Source organism: Oncorhynchus clarkii, chromosome 20, assembly GCF_045791955.1.
Source record: "Oncorhynchus clarkii lewisi isolate Uvic-CL-2024 chromosome 20, UVic_Ocla_1.0, whole genome shotgun sequence".
NCBI lineage: Eukaryota > Metazoa > Chordata > Actinopteri > Salmoniformes > Salmonidae > Oncorhynchus > Oncorhynchus clarkii.
In genome coordinates this window covers 36,504,083-36,523,013 of record NC_092166.1, presented here as the reverse complement: position 1 = coordinate 36,523,013, position 18,931 = coordinate 36,504,083, and the positions used below count along the sequence as shown (strand labels likewise).

The following is an 18,931-nucleotide window of genomic DNA, read 5'->3' as shown; positions in this document are numbered from 1 at the left end:
CGCAAGCTGACTGCAATTTGGCTCGCTCAATGGCTCACATGGGATCTTTGTTGCTGCCTTGGCCCTCATTTGTCTCTCACGTAGCCCGTGTGCCAAACTCATGATGAAGTATCTCCTGCTCTGTGCTCATGGGTGCTGTTCATGTACTGCTTGGACAACACGTGTGCGTTGATAGCAGCCAAGTCAAGCATGTTGTAGAACACAGCAACAGGCCAGCAGCGAGTTCCTCCTTTCAACTAGTACAGCCGTGCCATCTGAGCCTAAACATTATCCTACACTCGCTCACCTGCTACCCGAAATGGACCGTTTCAGAATAATAATAATCAGTGTTAATGTTACGTTACCCAGTTTCTGTGGTGTTGTGGGTTTGTATGTTTGTGTATGTATTTCAGGAAATGGCTTCCTGGATTCCCCCAAGCATATTGGAGGTCTTATCCCGCCCTCTCATTAAGGGATACAGCTGTCTTCAATTGCAGACTCCTTCTCCAGCTGTATAAAAGCCAGTGTTCCTTTGCTTATTGAAATGTCCTGTATTGTTTGTTCCTCAGAAACAGCATCTGGGTATGCCCCAGTATCGTTTGTTGCTCAGGGAGAGCTTCTTTGATGTTCTTTGATAGTTGTTGCTCAGACAGTTTTTGTGAAGTATTTTTTTTAGCCGGTCCTGCGGAGGCATGTTTATGTCAAAAGGACTGTTTTGATTATTGAAACTGTTTGTATTATTCTGTTTCATTTGTTCCCAGGGGGGAAGGGGAAGGCACCTTGGGAGTGCTTAGGCAAGAGGCCTGCGGGCATACATATAGCCCTAGTATGTACTCTGTCTATGCACTCTAGGTAAGACCTGGGCGCACCATCCCCTGTATTTTGGTTAGCACGCCAGGTGGCGTTAAGAATAGATCAGTTGTGGGTAGGCAGGTAAGGTAGGAGAGGGGACTCTAATTTTTACTTTCTTTGCTTTGGTTCCGTCTAGCCCTTTTCCCCAAATTACCGTGTGAAGGAATAAATTCCCTGTTAACAGTAAAATTCTCTTCCTCTGTCATCCTTATCCGGCACCTACAATCACATACCTCTTTCACTCCGTGGGGACTTGAGAGTAGCAGGGTGTTATGTTCCCTCCAAGAAGCGTAACAGTTAATATACACAATCACAAGTAAATCCAAGAATATTTTGTTTCAGCAAGGTCATAAAAAACATGATTCAAGACAATTTATTTGAAAATAACAGAATAGCATGTTTTGAATTGTATATATATGTGCTTAGTAGCTAAGGATATGGCTATGCAATGCCAATCTACGGCAGCTCCATGCCAGTGACATCAAATTGCCCTACCACAGTCAACACACTATTTTACAGTAAAAATGTATGGCGCACCCCAAGTGTTATTCTAGGAATACGTCATATTTGGAATGCTGGCCATGCTGGCTACAAGCATTTTGCTACACTCGCAATAACATCTGATAACCATGTGTATGTGACCAATACAATTTGAATTTATTTGATTTTTAGTGTGCCTTCAAAACTAAATAAATCACTGACACTGTCACCAGCAAAGCACCCCCACACCATCACACCACTTCCTCCATGCTTCACGGTGGGAACCACACATGCGGAGATCATCCGTTCACCTACTCAGAGCATTATAAAGATTCGGCGGTTGGAACCAAAAAGGTCAAATTTGGACTCCAGACAAAGGACAGATTTCGACCCGTCCAATGTCCATTGCTCGTGTTTCTTGGCCCAAGCAAGTCTCTTCTTATTATTGGTGTCCTTTTAGTAGTGGATTCTTTGCAGCAATTTGACCATGAAGGCCTGATTCACACAGTCTCTTCTGAACAGTTGAGTTTGAGATGTGTCTGTTACTTGAACTCTGTGAAGCATTTATTTGGGCTGCAATTTCTGAGACTGGTAACTCTAATGAACATATCCTCTGCAGCAGAGGTAACTCTGGGTCTTCCTTTCCTGTGGCGGTCATCATGAGAGCCAGTTTCATCGCTTGATGGTTTTTGCGACTGCACTTGAAGAAACTTTCTAAGTTCTGGAAATTTTCCGTGTTGACTGACTCATCTCTTAACAAGATGTTTATCTTTCATTTGGCTACATATCCCAGAGAGGCTAAAGCAGAGAAAAAGCAAACTTAGGTAGAAGGCTTCTAATGTTAACCCAACAGAAGGCTTCTAATGTTAACATGCACAACAGAAGGCTTCTAATGTTAACATGCACAACAGAAGGCTTTTACAGTTGCAAAAGTCAACAAATGAGAGAGCCTGGGGACACACAGAGCCTGGGTTAACCTCTACATCACCAGAGGAACAGAAGAGGAGTAGGATGAGGGTACGGCTAAAGACTATAAGAACTGGTCGTCTAGTGCTTTGGGAACAGAGAATAAAAGGAGCAGATTTCTGGGTATGGTAGGATAGATTCAGGGCATAGCGTATAGACAAAGGTATGGTTGGGTGCGAGTACAGCGGGGGTAAACCTAGGCATTGATTGACGAGGAGAGAAGTTGCATCTCTGGAGGCAACAGTTAAGCCATGTGCGGTCTGCGCATGTGTGGGGTTGGGACAAGGGGGCTATCTGAGGCATGGACTAGGGGCTCAGCAGTAAAATAAAACAATGAGAGCTGCCCTAAACAACAGTATACAAGGCATATTGACACTAGAGAAAGGCATAAAGCAATCACAGGTGTTGATTGGGAGGGCTAAGACAACAATGGGTAAACAGCTAGGGCAACAACAATAGGTAAATGGCGATGAATGGGCAGAGGGTCAGTTAGCTACACACAGGGCCTGAGTTGGAGGCTGGGGCTGACAGATAAACAAAATGAGGTACCGTGTTAATGAACAGTCCAGCAGGCATCAGCTGTGCAGCCGAGTGATCATAGGGTCCAATGAACCGCAATAGATGAAACAGGGAGCCATTCGGTAGTCGATTACAACGCTAGGCGAGCGGGAGACAAAGGGTTCAGGAAGCTAGCGGGCCGGGGCTAGCAGATGGATCATCAACATCCCCGACACAGAGGCCGGTTGAGAGCACATCGGCTGAATTACCAGCAACAGTGTGTGAAAACCTTGTGAAGACTTACAGAAAACATTTGACCTCTGTCATTGCCTACAAAGGCTATATAACAAAGTATTGAGATAAACTTTTGTTATTGACCAAATACTTATTTTCCACCAAAATTTGCGAATAAATTCTGCAATGTGATTTTTTTTTCTCATTTTGTCTGTCATATTTGAAGTGTACCTATGATGAAAATTACAGGCCTCTCTCATCTTTTTAAGTGGGAGAACTTTTTTTGCCCCACTGTATATGAACGCAGCTGCTACATAATTAATGTCTTTAGATGCAGCATGTCATAGCGCACTGCGCTTTAGTTCAGGCTAAGATTTTAGCAGTCATCATTGCATTCTCTAACAGAAAGTTGGTTGGCCCACTTTGATGTCACGTAGGTTGAGACGTTGCGGTTTTAATTTATAAAGCCCTTTTGCAAAAAGTCTCACTGTACCAAACATCATTACTAAACTTTAAACAAGCTAGCACACCCGGTCTCAGGGATGGCTCACTGGAAATTATTTTGGTGTCTACTGAGTTAGGAAAATCATATTTTAGTTGTTTTTATTCCTTATTTGTGGAACAATCTTCAAAATGTTCTTAAACGTGATATTTTGGTGCCTCTAGGCCAATTCAGATTGACCTTTTACTGACGGAATATCTGTTTCTAATGACCGTGTTTTTCTTTTTGATTACATTTTGTATTTTGATTGGTGTATTTTCTATAATTTATGTATTTCAGGACTCATCTGTAAAAGAGACTTCAGTCTCCTTGATAAGAAGAAGTCTATGAGCTAGTCTACTGTACACAGAAGACTATGAGCTAGTCAACTGTACACAGAAGACTATGAGCTAGTCAACTGTACACAGAAGACTATGAGCTAGTCTACTGTACACAGACGACAATGAGCTAGTCTACTGTACACAGAAGACTGAGCTAGTCTACTGTACACAGAAGACTGAGCTAGTCTACTGTACACAGAAGACTGAGCTAGTCTACTGTACACAGACGACTATGAGCTAGTCTACTGTACACAGACGACTATGAGCTAGTCTACTGTACACAGAAGACTATGAGCTAGTCTACTGCACACAGAAGACTATGAGCAAATCTACTGTACAGAGAAGTCTATGAGCTAGTCTACTGTACACAATGGCACGTTGTGTTAGCTAATCCAAGTTTATCATTTTTAAAAGGCTAACTGATCATTAGAAAACCCTTGCAACCCCAGCCCTCCAGCCAGCTCTCCTCCACGGGTCTGTCTGTCTGTCCCCTGAAACCCCCCTTGAGAAGCCTGTCTGTAGAACCGGGCCGGTCACGAACCCACAGAAACAGGATGAGGAGAGAGAGAAAGGTGGGGGAGGACAGCGAGAGGAGTGGGGAGAGAGATTTACTGTTAGATACTCTGGGATTTTAAAAGCTCCTTGTGTCTGAGGATAAATCACAGGTCCTACCATGAGAGTTAGACTGTGATAAACAGGCACTCAACACACATGCTGCTGGAGAGGGAGGACAGAGAGGGGGGGGGGGGGGGCATTTGTAATTCTGCACAAATGTCTGAATTACAAATCAAAGAGAGACATAGTCAGAAGGAAATGAGCAGGGACGTTTTTGTGTGGATAACTCAGAAATAAAGAATAAGAAACATGGCTGTAGCCATCCACAGCTGAAAGTCATATTGAGCTCGGAGTTTCCCTTTTGATCTTCCTCTCTCTCTCTGAGCCTTTGACAGGGACGTCCCCGGGGCCCAGAGCTGCTGGGAGAGGTCTGCCTGCACCTCACAGCGCTAGCTCCAACACACAGACACTAAGAAAACAGAGGCCATCAAGACCTGTGCTCCACACATATCTAATGATCAGCAAGCTGGACCTATTTATTCTTACTTAACATTCTTTCTTAAAACAGATAGATAGAAATGGGGGGAGTGGAGTATATATTCCAGGGCTCAGATCCTCTCTGCGGTGCTAGGGTGTCGTGTGTTGCTTTTGGCAGCCGGTGCATCTCTCACCTGACTGACAGGGATTTGGTTACCAAGGAAGGGAGAAACAGGGATAAAGGGAGAGACAGTGAAAGACAGAGCATGAACCACAAAACCTATTACAAAGAGAGAGAAATACAGAAACAGAAAGAGTAACTGTACTATATCCCTTACACATTGGAAAGGCAAGACAGACTCAACAGTGAGAGACTAATGACAGTTTGCTGCTGCTCCACACTTCACACAGCAGGAGGAAATGATGTACACACAGAGGAACGACAACAGGACAGGAGAGGTGGGAGGAGGAGAGAAGAGAGAAAATGAGAGGCCTCGGTAGAGTAGAAATGGAGAAGGTGCAGGATCAGGAAGTATATGGCTTACATTTGAGTCCTGACAAGAAACATTGGTGTTGGTTACTTGCTGGGTTCCAAGGAAATCCAAAATATGTCTTCCCTGTAACTCACAGTGTTGAGTTTGCCTGCAATGACAAGCTCAGTCCGATGATGCTGTGACACATCGTCCCAGACCATGACGGACCCTCCACCTCCGAATCGATCCCGCTCCAGAGTACAGGCCTCGGTGTAACGCTCATTCCTTCAACGATAAATGCGAATCCGACCATCACCCCTGGTGAGACAAAACCGCAACTCGTCAGTGAAGAGCACTTTTTGCCAGTCCTGTCTGGTCCAGAGACGTTGGGTTTGTGCCCATAGGCGACGTTGTAGCCGGTGATGTCTGGTGAGGACCTGCCTTACAACAGGCCTGCAAGTCCTCAGTCCAGCCTCTCTCAGCCTATTGCGGACAGTCTGAGCACTGATGGAGGGATTGTGCGTTCCTGGTGTAACTCGGCAGTAGAAAAGCCTCTTTAGTGCCCTAATTTTTCATAACTGCGATTTAATTGCCTACCGTCTGTAAGCTGTTAGTGTCTTAATGACCGTTCCACAGGTGCTGTTCTTTAATTGTTTATGGTTCATTGAACAAACATTGGAAACAGTGTTTAAACCCTTTACAATGAAGATCTGTGAAGTTATTTGGATTTTTACTTATCTTTGAAAGACAGGATTTATTTTTTTTGTTGAGTTTATAACAGAAAACATTGTTCACACGTACTCACACACAGCTCTCCTCTGAACATACTTATCCTGTACACTAAGCTTTAAACACACACATACACTCTCTCAAGCCCTGTTCCTTACATACAGACACTGACACACACTCCCTGGGAGCGTGCACCTACCTGCCTCACATTTGGGTCCTGTGAGTCAGACATGTGAAGCTTCTGTTGCTGAGGAGCCGGGAGAGAGCAGAATTCCAGCCCGGTCATCAACACACTATTAGAACTTCTAAATGAAGGAAACCCAGAGGAGAAAACAGAGAGAGGAGATGGAGGGGCAGTCTGAGCCGCATGGGAGAGCGGAGTGCTAGTAGAGCTGCCACAGTGGACTCACATTGGTAAAGGCTTCACTACCACACACACGCACCTATGCACAAACACAATTTAGTTAGACACATGGCCACATATTTCACTGAATCACATTGCACATACAGAACACCAGATGCCTCACTGCATATTCACATGGCCACATATTTCACTGAGTCTCACTGCACATACAGAACACCAGATGCCTCACTGTATATTCACATGGCGTCATTCATTTCCAATAATATTTTTGTGTAGTTAACACTGATTGGCTGTGCATTACATAGTGAAGGACTGGACTGAGCTGTTTACCATTCACTGTTAGAGGAAATCACATTGGTGAACATTTCTAAACACAGATTGGGATGAGGAACCAGTGGTCACCATAGCACTGTAAAAAGCAGCTATAGACAACAAACACACACCAGTCCTTTCCACATGTAATCATGGGGACTTGGTCAGTTACTAAAAAGACACTGACAAACAATTCATTATAATTATGCACCTTGCTTTACTACAAATTGGTAACGGATTTAAACAGATTGACTAAATCTGAGAGAGAATGCCAATGCATATAGTACATTAAACAGCCAGAGAAATATGCCTACAAAGACCGATGCATAACTCTCTCATTCACACGCACACACACTCCCTCCATGTATGATACCTGCTCTGAGGGGATAGGTTGAGAGACAGATAGGTCAATGTTTGTACTGGCAGCCTGACCAGCATGTGAGCTCCATGGAAATGCCACATCTAATGAAGTAGAACAGGGGCTGGGTGGGTATGAGGCTATACACAGTCAACCTCCACTCTGCCCTGGTCCCGTGTGTGTCTTTAGAAGTGTGGCTGACAGGCCGCACCAAACAAAACAAGTCAGGGATATTAAAAGGAAAATGGTTGAAATTTCAGACCCAAGCATGATAGTTTTACAAGGGGTAGGGGGTTATTGGATTTAAATGGGGCACAGTGAGGGTCTGTCTGACTGGATTGGACAGCTGGGTGAGTAACTGTCCTCCTGAAGTCAAATGCCCTCGCACCTCCACACTACGGTGTTCACACGTCCACTGAAGTTGAGGGCTGCATTCATCCGTGGGACCGGACGATTCAGAGTGGTCTGAATTTTTCATGCTGCGGGCGGGAGCGGACGATTCCTCCTCCGTCTGAAAAGTGTTGGTCATCTAGTCGCAGCTGTGAATGCAAACACAGGCAGCATTTCCACGACAAGGTCTTGTGATTATAAATCAACCTCCTGGCAGTTATTTCCTGTCATAAAACAAACATCAAACATATTCTGAACAGTGTTGATGAGGCTGGTGTAACGGCACATATCAAATCAAATGTATTTATCAAGCCCTTCTTCCATCAGCTGATATGTCAAAGTGCTGTACAGAAACCCAGCCTAAAACCCCAAACAGCAAGCAATGCAGGTGTAGAAGCACGAGGCCATACATACCGTATGGCACCTTTACAACAGTGCTGCACTGGCAGGAGCTAACAGCATTCTACAGTTTATCTTCTACAAATTGGATTTTAAACCTAAACACATTGCTAACCTTTTGTAATGTTTGTATCCAATTCCAACGTTGTGGCTGTGGAATTTGACCGTGGCAGTGTTATCTAGTGAAAACCATCACAGATCAATGGGGGGAAAGATATTTTAAAAGGTTTTACTGACATCCTCAATCAGAGACCAAACATTTCTCCCTCCAGATTGATCTACAGACAATAAAAAGTACATAGCTAGTGAAGATCAGGGCTGCCATCTAGTGGACATAATCTGTTTATAACAGAATAATCAAAAGTTGTTTATTCAAAGGAAACGTCCAGACACAGAATGTTACAGTGAATGGGGGACAAAGGAAACGTCCAGACACAGAATGTTACAGTGAATGGGGGACAAAGGAAACGTCCAGACACAGAATGTTACAGTGAATGGGGGACAAAGGAAACAAAAAGGTGTGTGTGTGGGGTTACACTCTGCTGGATAGTCCACACAGGGTAGAAGACCCACGCATTGTGAAAAACAACTTCAGTCTTCAGTGGCACAGTAAGATTAAGTCAGAGTTTATTATGTTCAGAATTAACGGTTCTAGGGTCATTTCCCACTAGAATGTTCTACATTGTAAGAAATACATGAGTTTCAGATAAGGCGTCAACTCAAACACATATCAACAATAAACTACTTGGGCATTTTCTGATGTACTGTCAAAGACAAGCAATTCCCAAAAACAAAAAAACCTCACTTGATAGGTGCTTGCCTGAACACAGAAGCACCACTAAAGTGAGGTTTTCCACATTTTAGAATTCTCCTCTAAAACATTAGAATGATCCACCTAGAAAGGACCACATTGACCTCATTCCTGATTCCAATCGGACCATTCAGTTCAGATGGCCAAGTGCTCATTCATGTGTAGACTGACAGACAGAGAGCCAGGGAGGGGAAAGCATGGTCAGAACTGTCACTGGTTGGCCTATGGAGAGTGACACGCCAGAATCTAGAGCCTTGGAGGACAGAGTTGTTTTTCCTTAGTGGTAAAACTCCCATTCAAGGCAACACACTGGAAAGAAATGAGACAAAGAAGTCCTCGCTCTTCTTTTAAAATGAGGTTTCAGTCCTGTTTCCTCCACTGACCCAGGAACCTGGATAATCTTCTGAGCGTGTTCAGTCCAGTGTGACCCCATCAGGCAGTTCCACTACGACAGGATCACAATCGTCAGGATCAACCTCAAAGTCCCAGCGGAACTTCTTGGTCAAGTGGGCCTTGAACTTCTCTGCCCGCTTCCGCAGGGTGCCGTCCACCCCCGGCCCACTGGCAAACTGGAAGAAGTCCTGGGGGAGAGCAGGGAAATGGAGAGCAAGTTAGAGGCGCGAGACACCATAAGGAATGTAGGCCATACTCAGTAGATCACCTGCTGGGTGCGGACGAACGAAGACGATTCAACATGTAGAATCAATGGGAAATTAATAGAAAATAGCAGACAATGTTTTGTGGCCAGATGCGATAGGACCAATGATGTGTATAACCCCTAGATGACTGACTGTTTTGAAGCTACAGCACGCAGAAATGTTTTCACTAGATTCAGCCAAGGGCTGAATTTTGATGGAGGGAACAGGGGGCAGAAAAGTATTAAGTAGTGTTTCTTCATCGTTAGTGATGTAGTCCCTTGTGAATCTGGTGACGCAATTCATTGTTTCCCGACCTGAGAAATTTGCCATTTAAGTCGCTTTCATTATTTACCATAAATGTGTGTGAAAGTACCAAGTTAAGCCAACTAGATAGCGCTGTTCCTGACAACTTTATCAATTTTGCTGGTCTCATGGAATTGTTTTAAGAAAGTCTTAAGGATAATTCAGCTATTTGATTTTGAATTTTAAAATCCCTTGAAGTACAGCCCCAGTCAAGAGTTGACACACCTTCATTGGAGGGTTTTAATTTATTATCTACATTGTAGAATAATAGCGAAGACATCAAAACTATGAATTAACACATATCGAATAATGTAGTAACCAAAAAGTGTTTAACAATTCAAAATGCATTTTATATTTGAGATTCTTCAAAGTAGCCACCCTTGCATTCTCTCAACCAGCTTCACCTTAAATACTTTACTAACAGTCTTGAAGGAGTTCACACATTTTTTATGAAAAAAATGTTGTGGCCTTACTGATCTTCGCCCCAAAAAACGCATTGAAAACATATTCACTACATGAAACAGTCCCCCCCGTAAAATTGTTTCTCAATTGTCTGTCCAAACATGTATTTAACACTTTATTTTTCAGTACTAAACTGTCTCCAAATGTATACTTCCATTAATTTTTCAATTGGTAACGGGGGACATTCAGGCGAGTCTTGAGGCATGTGGGCGTCCTAGACATGTACAGTTGAAGTCAGAAGTTTACATACACCTTGGCCAAATACATTTAAACTCAGTTTGTCACAATTCCTGACATAAAATCCTAGTAAAAATGCCCTGTCTAGGTCAGTTAGGATTACCACTTTATTTTAAGAATGTGAAATGTCAGAATAATAGTAGAGAGCAGTTTTTATTTCTTTCATCACATTCCCAGTGGGTCAGAAGTTTACAAACACTCAATTAGTATTTGGTAGCATTGCTTTTAAATGGTTTAACTTGGGTCAAACGTTTCAGGTAGCCTTCCACAAGCTTCCCACAATAAGTTGGGTGAATTTTGGTCCATTCCTCCTGACAGAGCTGGTGTAACTGAGTCAGGTTTGTAGGCCTCCTTGCTCACACAGGCTTTTCAGTTCTGCCTACACATTTTCTATAGGATTGCGGTCAGGGCTTTGTGATGGCCACTCCAATACCTTGACTTTGTTGTCCTTAAGCCATTTTGCCACAACTTTGAAAGTATGCTTGGGGTCATTGTCCATTTGGAAGACCCATTTGCGACCAAGCTTTAACTTCCTGACCGATGTCTTGATGTTGCTTCAATATATCCACCTAATGATGCCATCTATTTTGTGAAGTGCACCAGTCCCTCCTGCAGCAAAGCACCACCACAACATGAGGCTGCCACCCCCGTGTTTCACGGTTGGGATGGTGTTCTTCACCTTGCAAGCCTCCCCCTTCCCCTCCAAACATAACATATGGCCAAACAGTTCTATTTTTGTTTCATCAGACCAGAGGACATTTCTCCAAAAAGTACGATTTCCCCCCCCCCCATGTGCAGTTGCAAACCGTAGTCTGTTTATTTATGGCGGTTTTGGGGCCATGGTTGATGATACTACTAGATATTATCTAGCGTGTCATGCGTTGCATATAATCTGACTGAGCATACAAGCATATAAGTATCTGACTGAGTGGTGGTAGGCAGAAGCAGGCGCGTAAACATTCATTCAAACAGCACTTTAGTGTGTTTTGTCAGCAGCTCTTCGTTGTGTGTCAAGCATTGTGCTGTTTATGACTTCAAGCCTATCAACTCCCGAGATGTGGCTGGTGTAACCGATGTGAAATGGCTGGCTAGTTAGCGCGCGCTAATAGCGTTTCAAACGTCACTCGCTCAGAGCCTTCTAGTAGTTCTTCCCCTTGCTCTGCATGGGTAACGCTGCTTCGATGGTGGCTGTTGTCGTTGTGTTGCTGGTTCGAGCGAGGAGAGGGACGGAAGCTATACTGTTACACTGGCAATACGAAAGTGCCTATAAGAACATCCAATAGTCAAAGGTTAATGAAATACAAATGGTATAGAGGGAATTAGTCCTATAATTCCTATAATGACTACAACCTAAAACAACTTACCTGGGAATATTGAAGACTCATGTTAAAAGGGACCACCAGCTTTCATATGTTCTCAAGTTCTGAGCAAGGAACTGAAACGTTAGCCTTCTTACATAGCACATATTGCACTTTCACTTTATTCTCCAACACTTTGTTTTTGCATTATTTAAACCAAATTGAACATGTTTCATTATTTACTTGAGGCTAAATAGATTTTTTTTGGTCCTCTAATAATCGGTATCGGTGTTGAAAAATCCTAATCGGTCGACCTCTAGTTTGGACACCAATGACGATTTTGTGAGAAGACCGATTTACAGAATGTCTTATGGTCTGACTAACACAACAGCAAATCACCGCAGATGCAGAAGTGGGAAATGCAGTGGATTGAGATGCATCAAATACAAAAAATATATATCTCTAGCTTAAACTGACAGATTTCATGGTGATGTTTTTATTACACTAATTTAATTTCCACGGGGAGATCGACTCTCGGGGTTAAATGGATCACAACATTTTCTTTGTAACTTCGGGTAGAAAATGACCAAATTCACAGGAAATACATTACAAAGGATGAAGAAGCAATATTTCAAATGCATCTTTATAATAAACTAAAAATAAAAAAAATTCTCAGGACCCTGCTTTTCAAAGATTCATGCCAGCTCACCTGTAGCGTGGAGGTGAGGAAGTTGTCCTGGGACACGATGTCGACAAAGAAGTCTGGAGGTATCTCTCCCAGCTGGTGGTAGAGCACAGCGATGAGGCCCAGGTACAGATCCCGGCGTTGACGCATGGCCTCCTCACTACGACACAGCAGGGCTAGAAGGCGCTTCCAGTGCTCAAAGCCCTCGTACACATTCCCAATGAGGAAACACACAAAAGCAAACTGCAGCTCACCTGGAAGGGGGAGGCAGGGAGAGAAGGGCAAGGGAGAGAGAGAGAGAAAGAGAGAAAGAGAAGATGCGCAATCAGTCAGACAGTTTATTATCAACTGGTAATGAACTCAAAACAATAGACATATCCAGTTTATTTTACACCTCTATATAAAGCAAAGACTGTCCTTGTCAGTTTTCCCATAAAATGTGGTTTATAGTGGTTAAGGATTGGCAGGGAGAAATATGACCAACAGCAGGGCTCTAATCATGTCAATTCAAATGTCTACACCCCAATCTCATTTGATGTTCTGCTGTCTATACAATTCTAGTCTAAGTTCCAATTCAACTGCTCCATAAATTCATATAAACTGGTCAAATATACCAAGTAGGTCTCCCTTCTCACTCACCCAGCACGTTGAGTGGCTGCTGGTGGTGATGTTTCTCTAGCAGACTGTCCAGGGCATAGCTCAGGTCCAGGCTGCACTGGGTGATCTGGGCTGGGGTGGCCCCAGGAGGGTAGGTCTGCCTGGGGATGGGGGAGAACCTCAGCTCAGTCCCCTCTCTTGGCTTCATCCTGGGAAGCCTGTCCAGGCCCTCCCTCATGCTCTGACACTCTGTGTCGTTCCTGGGCAGGTTCTGCTCGTCGCGATCCTTGGTGTGTGTGAGCTGGAGCTCTGGGATGACGTCGCTGAAGGCACACACACGCCCAGAGAGAGGCTGCAGCCTGGTGGCCAGCTCCTGGTTCACCCTGTCAGTTAGGGAGACCCATTTCCGCATCACCTCGTACGGGTAGGGCCCTAGGAAAGGGTCCAGGTCTCGTAGGACTGCCCGGACACGACCCACCTCATCTTCATTCTGAGTGGCAGAGAAGTCCAGATCCTCCTCTTTGGGGTCCCAGTGGGCCAGCAGGATCTCTCTGGGCTTTAGGGTGAGGAAGAGGCCTGTTCTCGGGCCTGTTTCACCCCCGCGGTCTGGTGCGTTAGAGGAACAGTAGTGGAGGAAGTGGAGACCTGGTGGGATCATCTTCACCCCGCGGAAGCGAGGCCCGACCTGCCAGCTCTTGTAGTCAATGCCCAGCTCAGTGCCCTCGGGAACCCCCAGCAGTACCACGGTCGCCCCCTCCTCAAACAACCCCCGTGCCACCTCGGGATCCATGTCCACCGTTGCCATGGCTGTTCTCACAGTGATAGGAATGGATCAATACAGACGTTAGCTAGCTAGTTCTTTGAACGTCATGCTTCATTATTACTAAACAAGTAAGCTACATACCAGATCTGTTATACTTTATTATGCTTTGAGCTAGCAAGCTAGATAGCGAGCTCTAGTAGCCAACGTTCGATAGCTAGCGTTAGCTAAACAAGCCAAATATTCTGAATTGAACTCCATTGATAACGTTAGCTGCTTAACACTTGCCCAAATGTACCCTGAACGTGCAAATAAGGTTAACATACTCAACTAAAACACTACAGGCGTGTTTCGAAAAACAAGAAGTTTCCAAAAAATGCACTGTACCTGAAAGTTCAGTAGTTGCGTTCACGTTACTAGTTGGTGCAACATTACTGTGCGTGCCTAAAATCTTTCCCCAATAAACAAAAACCTAGAATGAGAACAGTTCCGGAAGGTATGCAACTTCGGAAGAACTTCGTTTTATATATTGCATCACACGAACATTGTACAAAACAATATACAAACATCACATATGACAAAAGACCCAACCCAAAAATGTAAATAATAATAAATAAAACCAGAAAGACACAAAGCAAGTATATTACACTATAGACAAGTTACATCTTGTATTTGATCATTTGTATTTACACTTTTTACTGATGTTATATAATATTCAAAATCACTATTTTTTACTTCACTTTATGGATGAACATTTTTCCCAATAAAAAAAACAAATCCACAATGTATTGGCAGTCATTGTGTATGTACTGTATGTAAAATAAACAATTATATCAAACGTGGCAATGCTTACAGGTTTACTTATCTCATCAGTAATATACATGTTCATATCTGTCAAAAATATGTCACTATGCAAACGCCAAAATAATTTTCCAATTTACAAAAGCTATATTCATTTTCTATGTTACATGAACATATTTAGAAACACAGCTATTACAATGATAACATTTGTGAAGGATCTTGTAAGAGACTTCTCTTACTTTATTACTTATCAAATATTTCAAATCTAATCAAATCAAATGTATGTATATAGCCCTTTGTACATCAGCTGATATCTCAAAGTGCTGTACAGAAACTCAGCCTAAAACCCCAAACAGCAAGCAATGCAGGTGTAGAAGCACGGTGGCTAGGAAAAACTCCCTAGAAAGGCCAAAACCTAGGAAGAAACCTAGAAAGGAACCAGGCTATGTGGGGTGGCCAGTCCTCTTCTGGCTGTGCCAGGTGGAGATTATAACAGAACATGGCCAAGATGTTCAAATGTTCATAAATGACCAGCATTGTCAAATAATAATAAGGCAGAACAGTTGAAACTGGAGCAGCAGCACGGCCAGGTGGACTGGGGACAGCAAGTAGTCATCATGTCAGGTAGTCCTGAGGCATTGTCCTATGGCCTATATGGTCCTATATTTATGTGGATTAGTCCACACATGCTGCCATTTCACATCAAATTAAGATGCCCATTGAAAAATTGCAGCAGGGGTGAACTTCCTGTTAATAATTTCTATAGCTAAGTTGTTACATTTCTCATCTAATATATTCATGCCGTTCATTTCTACACGATCACTAATGTAATGAACATCTTGATTAATCCTTCAATTAAAGGGAAACAACTGATTTAACAGGCTGGTTAACTCTGACCTATAGCACCATAACTCTAAATCTTCTACAGTGATAGAAAACAGACCCCAACAAGGTAAACAACTGATTTAACAGTTAACTCTGACCTATAGCACCATAATTCTAAATCATCTACAGTGATTGAAAACAGACCCCAACAAGGGAAACAACTGATTTAACAGGCTGATTAACTCTGACCTATAGCACCATAACTCTAAATCTTCTACAGTGATACAAAACAGACCCCAACAAGGTAAACAACTGATTTAACAGGCTGGTTAACTCTGACCTATAGCACCATAACTCTAAATCATCTACAGTGATTGAAAACAGACCCCAACAAGGTAAACAACTGATTTAACAGTTAACTCTGACCTATAGCACCATAATTCTAAATCATCTACAGTGATTGAAAACAGACCCCAACAAGGGAAACAACTGATTTAACAGGCTGATTAACTCTGACCTATAGCACCATAACTCTAAATCTTCTACAGTGATAGAAAACAGACCCCAACAAGGTAAACAACTGATTTAACAGGCTGGTTAACTCTGACCTATAGCACCATAACTCTAAATCAAGAGTCAGGAGGATGATGTGAATGTGCTCACACACACTACCCTAAGCTTCACAGGTGCAGGGTTGTTAGGATTGCCCGTGAGGAGGGAAATACAAATCCCCCCCCACACACACAGTTTAGACAGACCAGACTCTTCATTTCCTCCTAACAGGGTGAAAGCTGTATTCTCCCACACACTGAGGCTGGAAGTTTGCTTGAGTTGCCTTTTAGCCTGTGCAGGCTTGGATAAACACTCAGCCAAGCATGAAGTGTGATCTTCACCTAATAACCTACACTTCCCATACTCACTCCCTGAACCATGCCACGTGTGTATCTCTTTCCCCTGAGGGGGATGGAGAGGTTTACTCTCCTCATAGCTTGGGTTGGAGTGGTTGGATGAAGTATGGATTATAAAACACTCATCCAGGCATGAAGTGTGATCTAGGAGAGGGGTTTGTTTGTGGATTAGGCCTCAGTATAATTCTACCAGACTCACATAGTGCACAATATTTGACCAGACACCTATCTACATCTAGGAAATCAGGTAATAGGGTGTCATTTGACATTCAACCTTTGAGTGTTGCGCTGTAGGAGGTGAACTATTTGAGTGCTGCTCCATTGGACCAAGATCAGCTGCTTTAATCTGACCCTCCGTCTTCCTGGAGTTAATTCTTGTGAAGAAACATCGGAGTCAGACTTCCTCTTGCCGCATGATTAGCGTGAACAATAATGGCCAAGTGGTCAAAGTGTTACTGCAGAAGATAATGGCATTTTGGGAATGATTTGAAGGTAGATTAACACAGCAGCAGTGAATGGACTGTGAAGAGCGACAAAAAATGAGAGCTAATCTTCTGTATCCTATTTCTCCCTCCTCATCTCTCTTCTTTACTTCCTGCCATATGCACCTCCTCTCCCACTACATCCATCTATCATCTTTTCCTCCCTTCTCTTCTCTCCACTCCACTCCACTCCACCCCAACCCTTCTATACTCATTCCCTCAGTCAGCCAAAGCAGAGGCAGAGCCAGGCTTTTGTGGGCCTCCATTGTATTGCACACACAGAGTTATCCTACATAGGGCTCCGTGATTTTGGGGTCTGTTTACTGACCCTGGAGGTAATTGATAACAGCTTCCACATTGTTTCCTGTGTGGAACGGACTGCTGGCATCCACAAGCAGCCTGGTCCCTGTGGGTACATAAGGGCACATGCTCAGGACCATGTTCTGGTCCCAGCTGACTGGACCGCTTCTTCCCTCTTTTTCTCCCTCCTTTTATCCCCTGGGAATGCCTCAATAGAATGCACTCAATTCAATACACTCCCAATGTTTTTCATTTGCTATCTCGAACCAGCGCTCTCTCACGCTCTGTTTCACTTTCTCTCTTCCACTCTTCATCTCTTTCTTGCTATCTCACTTGCGTTCACTCTCTTGCGCTTCCTCCCTCTCTCTACCTCTATCTTGCTCTGTAATCTGTACAAGGATCTCAAAAGAAGGTTGAGTAATGTTTCATAACTTTCTTCATAGCTCTCCATCCGGTTTGTCCTGGAGGGAGAAACACATGTGAATCAGATCTTTCTTTCCCTGATTTGCCAAAGAGCATAGAGATATATCCTTATCATTCCCTCTCTCTGGCTCGATACTCCCTTTTGTTTTCGGGAGGAAACAGACAAGGGTTGAAAGGGCTCATAGTAGGAGTATGATAAAGTTGCCCCTAGACTAAGGTTAGTTTTGTGTTTAATCCTAGATCTGTGAGTTTGAGTTTATTTTTACTTTTACAGGGACAGTGCACATTAATCAATGTTTCAGCAAAAGTGCCGGTTTTAGCCAGCCTGCTAATTTTCAACCGCTGTCCCTGGGCAGGTTATTAAAAATAATTACAATACAGACAATCAATGAGCAGTGAGCACACGCAGAGCAACATAGGACAAGTAAGACATAGCATGCATACAGAGCAACATAGGACAACAAGCAACAAGACAAGATCCATAAAAGCAACAAAGTGTTTCCACACAAGCTACAGACAACAGACAACATGGAAAGTGGCAATACACAGCTAGGGATTATGTTCACAAATCTGATTGACCTTTAGCAATGTCTTCATGCATTTTGTGAAAGTGTGATATGTGGTGCAGTTATGTGTGTCTGATGGCAGTGTATTCCAGACATGGGAAGCTCTCACAGAGAAAGCAGATTGACTAAAGGTGCTTTTCCTTAAGGGAACTATACAGTCACCTCTCATGGCAGACCTTGTGGATCTGCTGCCATATGTTTGGGTTTTCTGTTTAACAAAAATACTGAGTGGAGGGGGAGAATGGCCATTTAGGATCTTGAATACAAGACATGCGTGCACAAGATTTTACCAACTTAGGAACTCATGCTTTCTGAGGATGAACAGTGATGATGGCTATTGGGCCTCCTATCAAGCACTTTGAGAGCCTGTTTGTAGACAGACTGAATAGGTTTTAATGTTGTACAGCAAGCTTGGGCCCAACTAGTCAAGCAGTATGTTAAGTGGGGGAGTATCATAGATTTGAAGTACAGTTTTGCTACCTCTGTAGTCAAACGATTTCGTATAAGTCGTAACACTAGCTAGGTTGAATTTGGTTATTTGAATTACCTTTATCATCCACTTTTTAAAAGAGAGGTTGGAATCAAGTATAATGCCAAGGTACTTAAACTCAGATACCACCTGGAGTTTCTCCCCTGACACATTGACATCTGGCTCAGTAGCATCTGTTGCCTTGATGACAGCTTTGTACACTCTTGGCATTCTCTCAACCAGCTTCATGAGGTAGTCACCTGGAATGCATGTAAATTAACAGGTGTGCATTCTTAATTAAAAGTTAATTTGTGGAATTTATTTCCTTCTTAATCCATTTGAGCCAATCAGTTGTGTTGTGACAAGGTAGGTTTGGTAAAAGACCAAGTACATATTATGGCAAGAGAAACGACATTCCACCATTACTAAAATAAAGAAAACCCTGGAATGAGTAGGTGTGTCCAAACTTTTGACTGTA

General features: G+C 43.3%; 1 protein-coding gene across 1 annotated transcript; it reads right to left on the bottom strand.

Moving 5' to 3' along the window:
* Window positions 1–8,230: 8,230 nt before the first annotated feature.
* LOC139376317 (protein AAR2 homolog) lies at window positions 8,231–14,164 on the bottom strand. Its single transcript, XM_071118707.1, has 4 exons — window positions 14,067–14,164; window positions 12,962–13,726; window positions 12,347–12,576; window positions 8,231–9,280 (listed from the first exon to the last, which is right to left on the bottom strand). Exons 2-4 carry the CDS (start codon window positions 13,722–13,724, stop codon window positions 9,113–9,115), a joined length of 1,161 nt encoding a protein of 386 aa, XP_070974808.1. The 5' UTR covers window positions 13,725–13,726; window positions 14,067–14,164; the 3' UTR covers window positions 8,231–9,112.
* Between the last annotated feature and the right edge of the window lie 4,767 nt (window positions 14,165–18,931).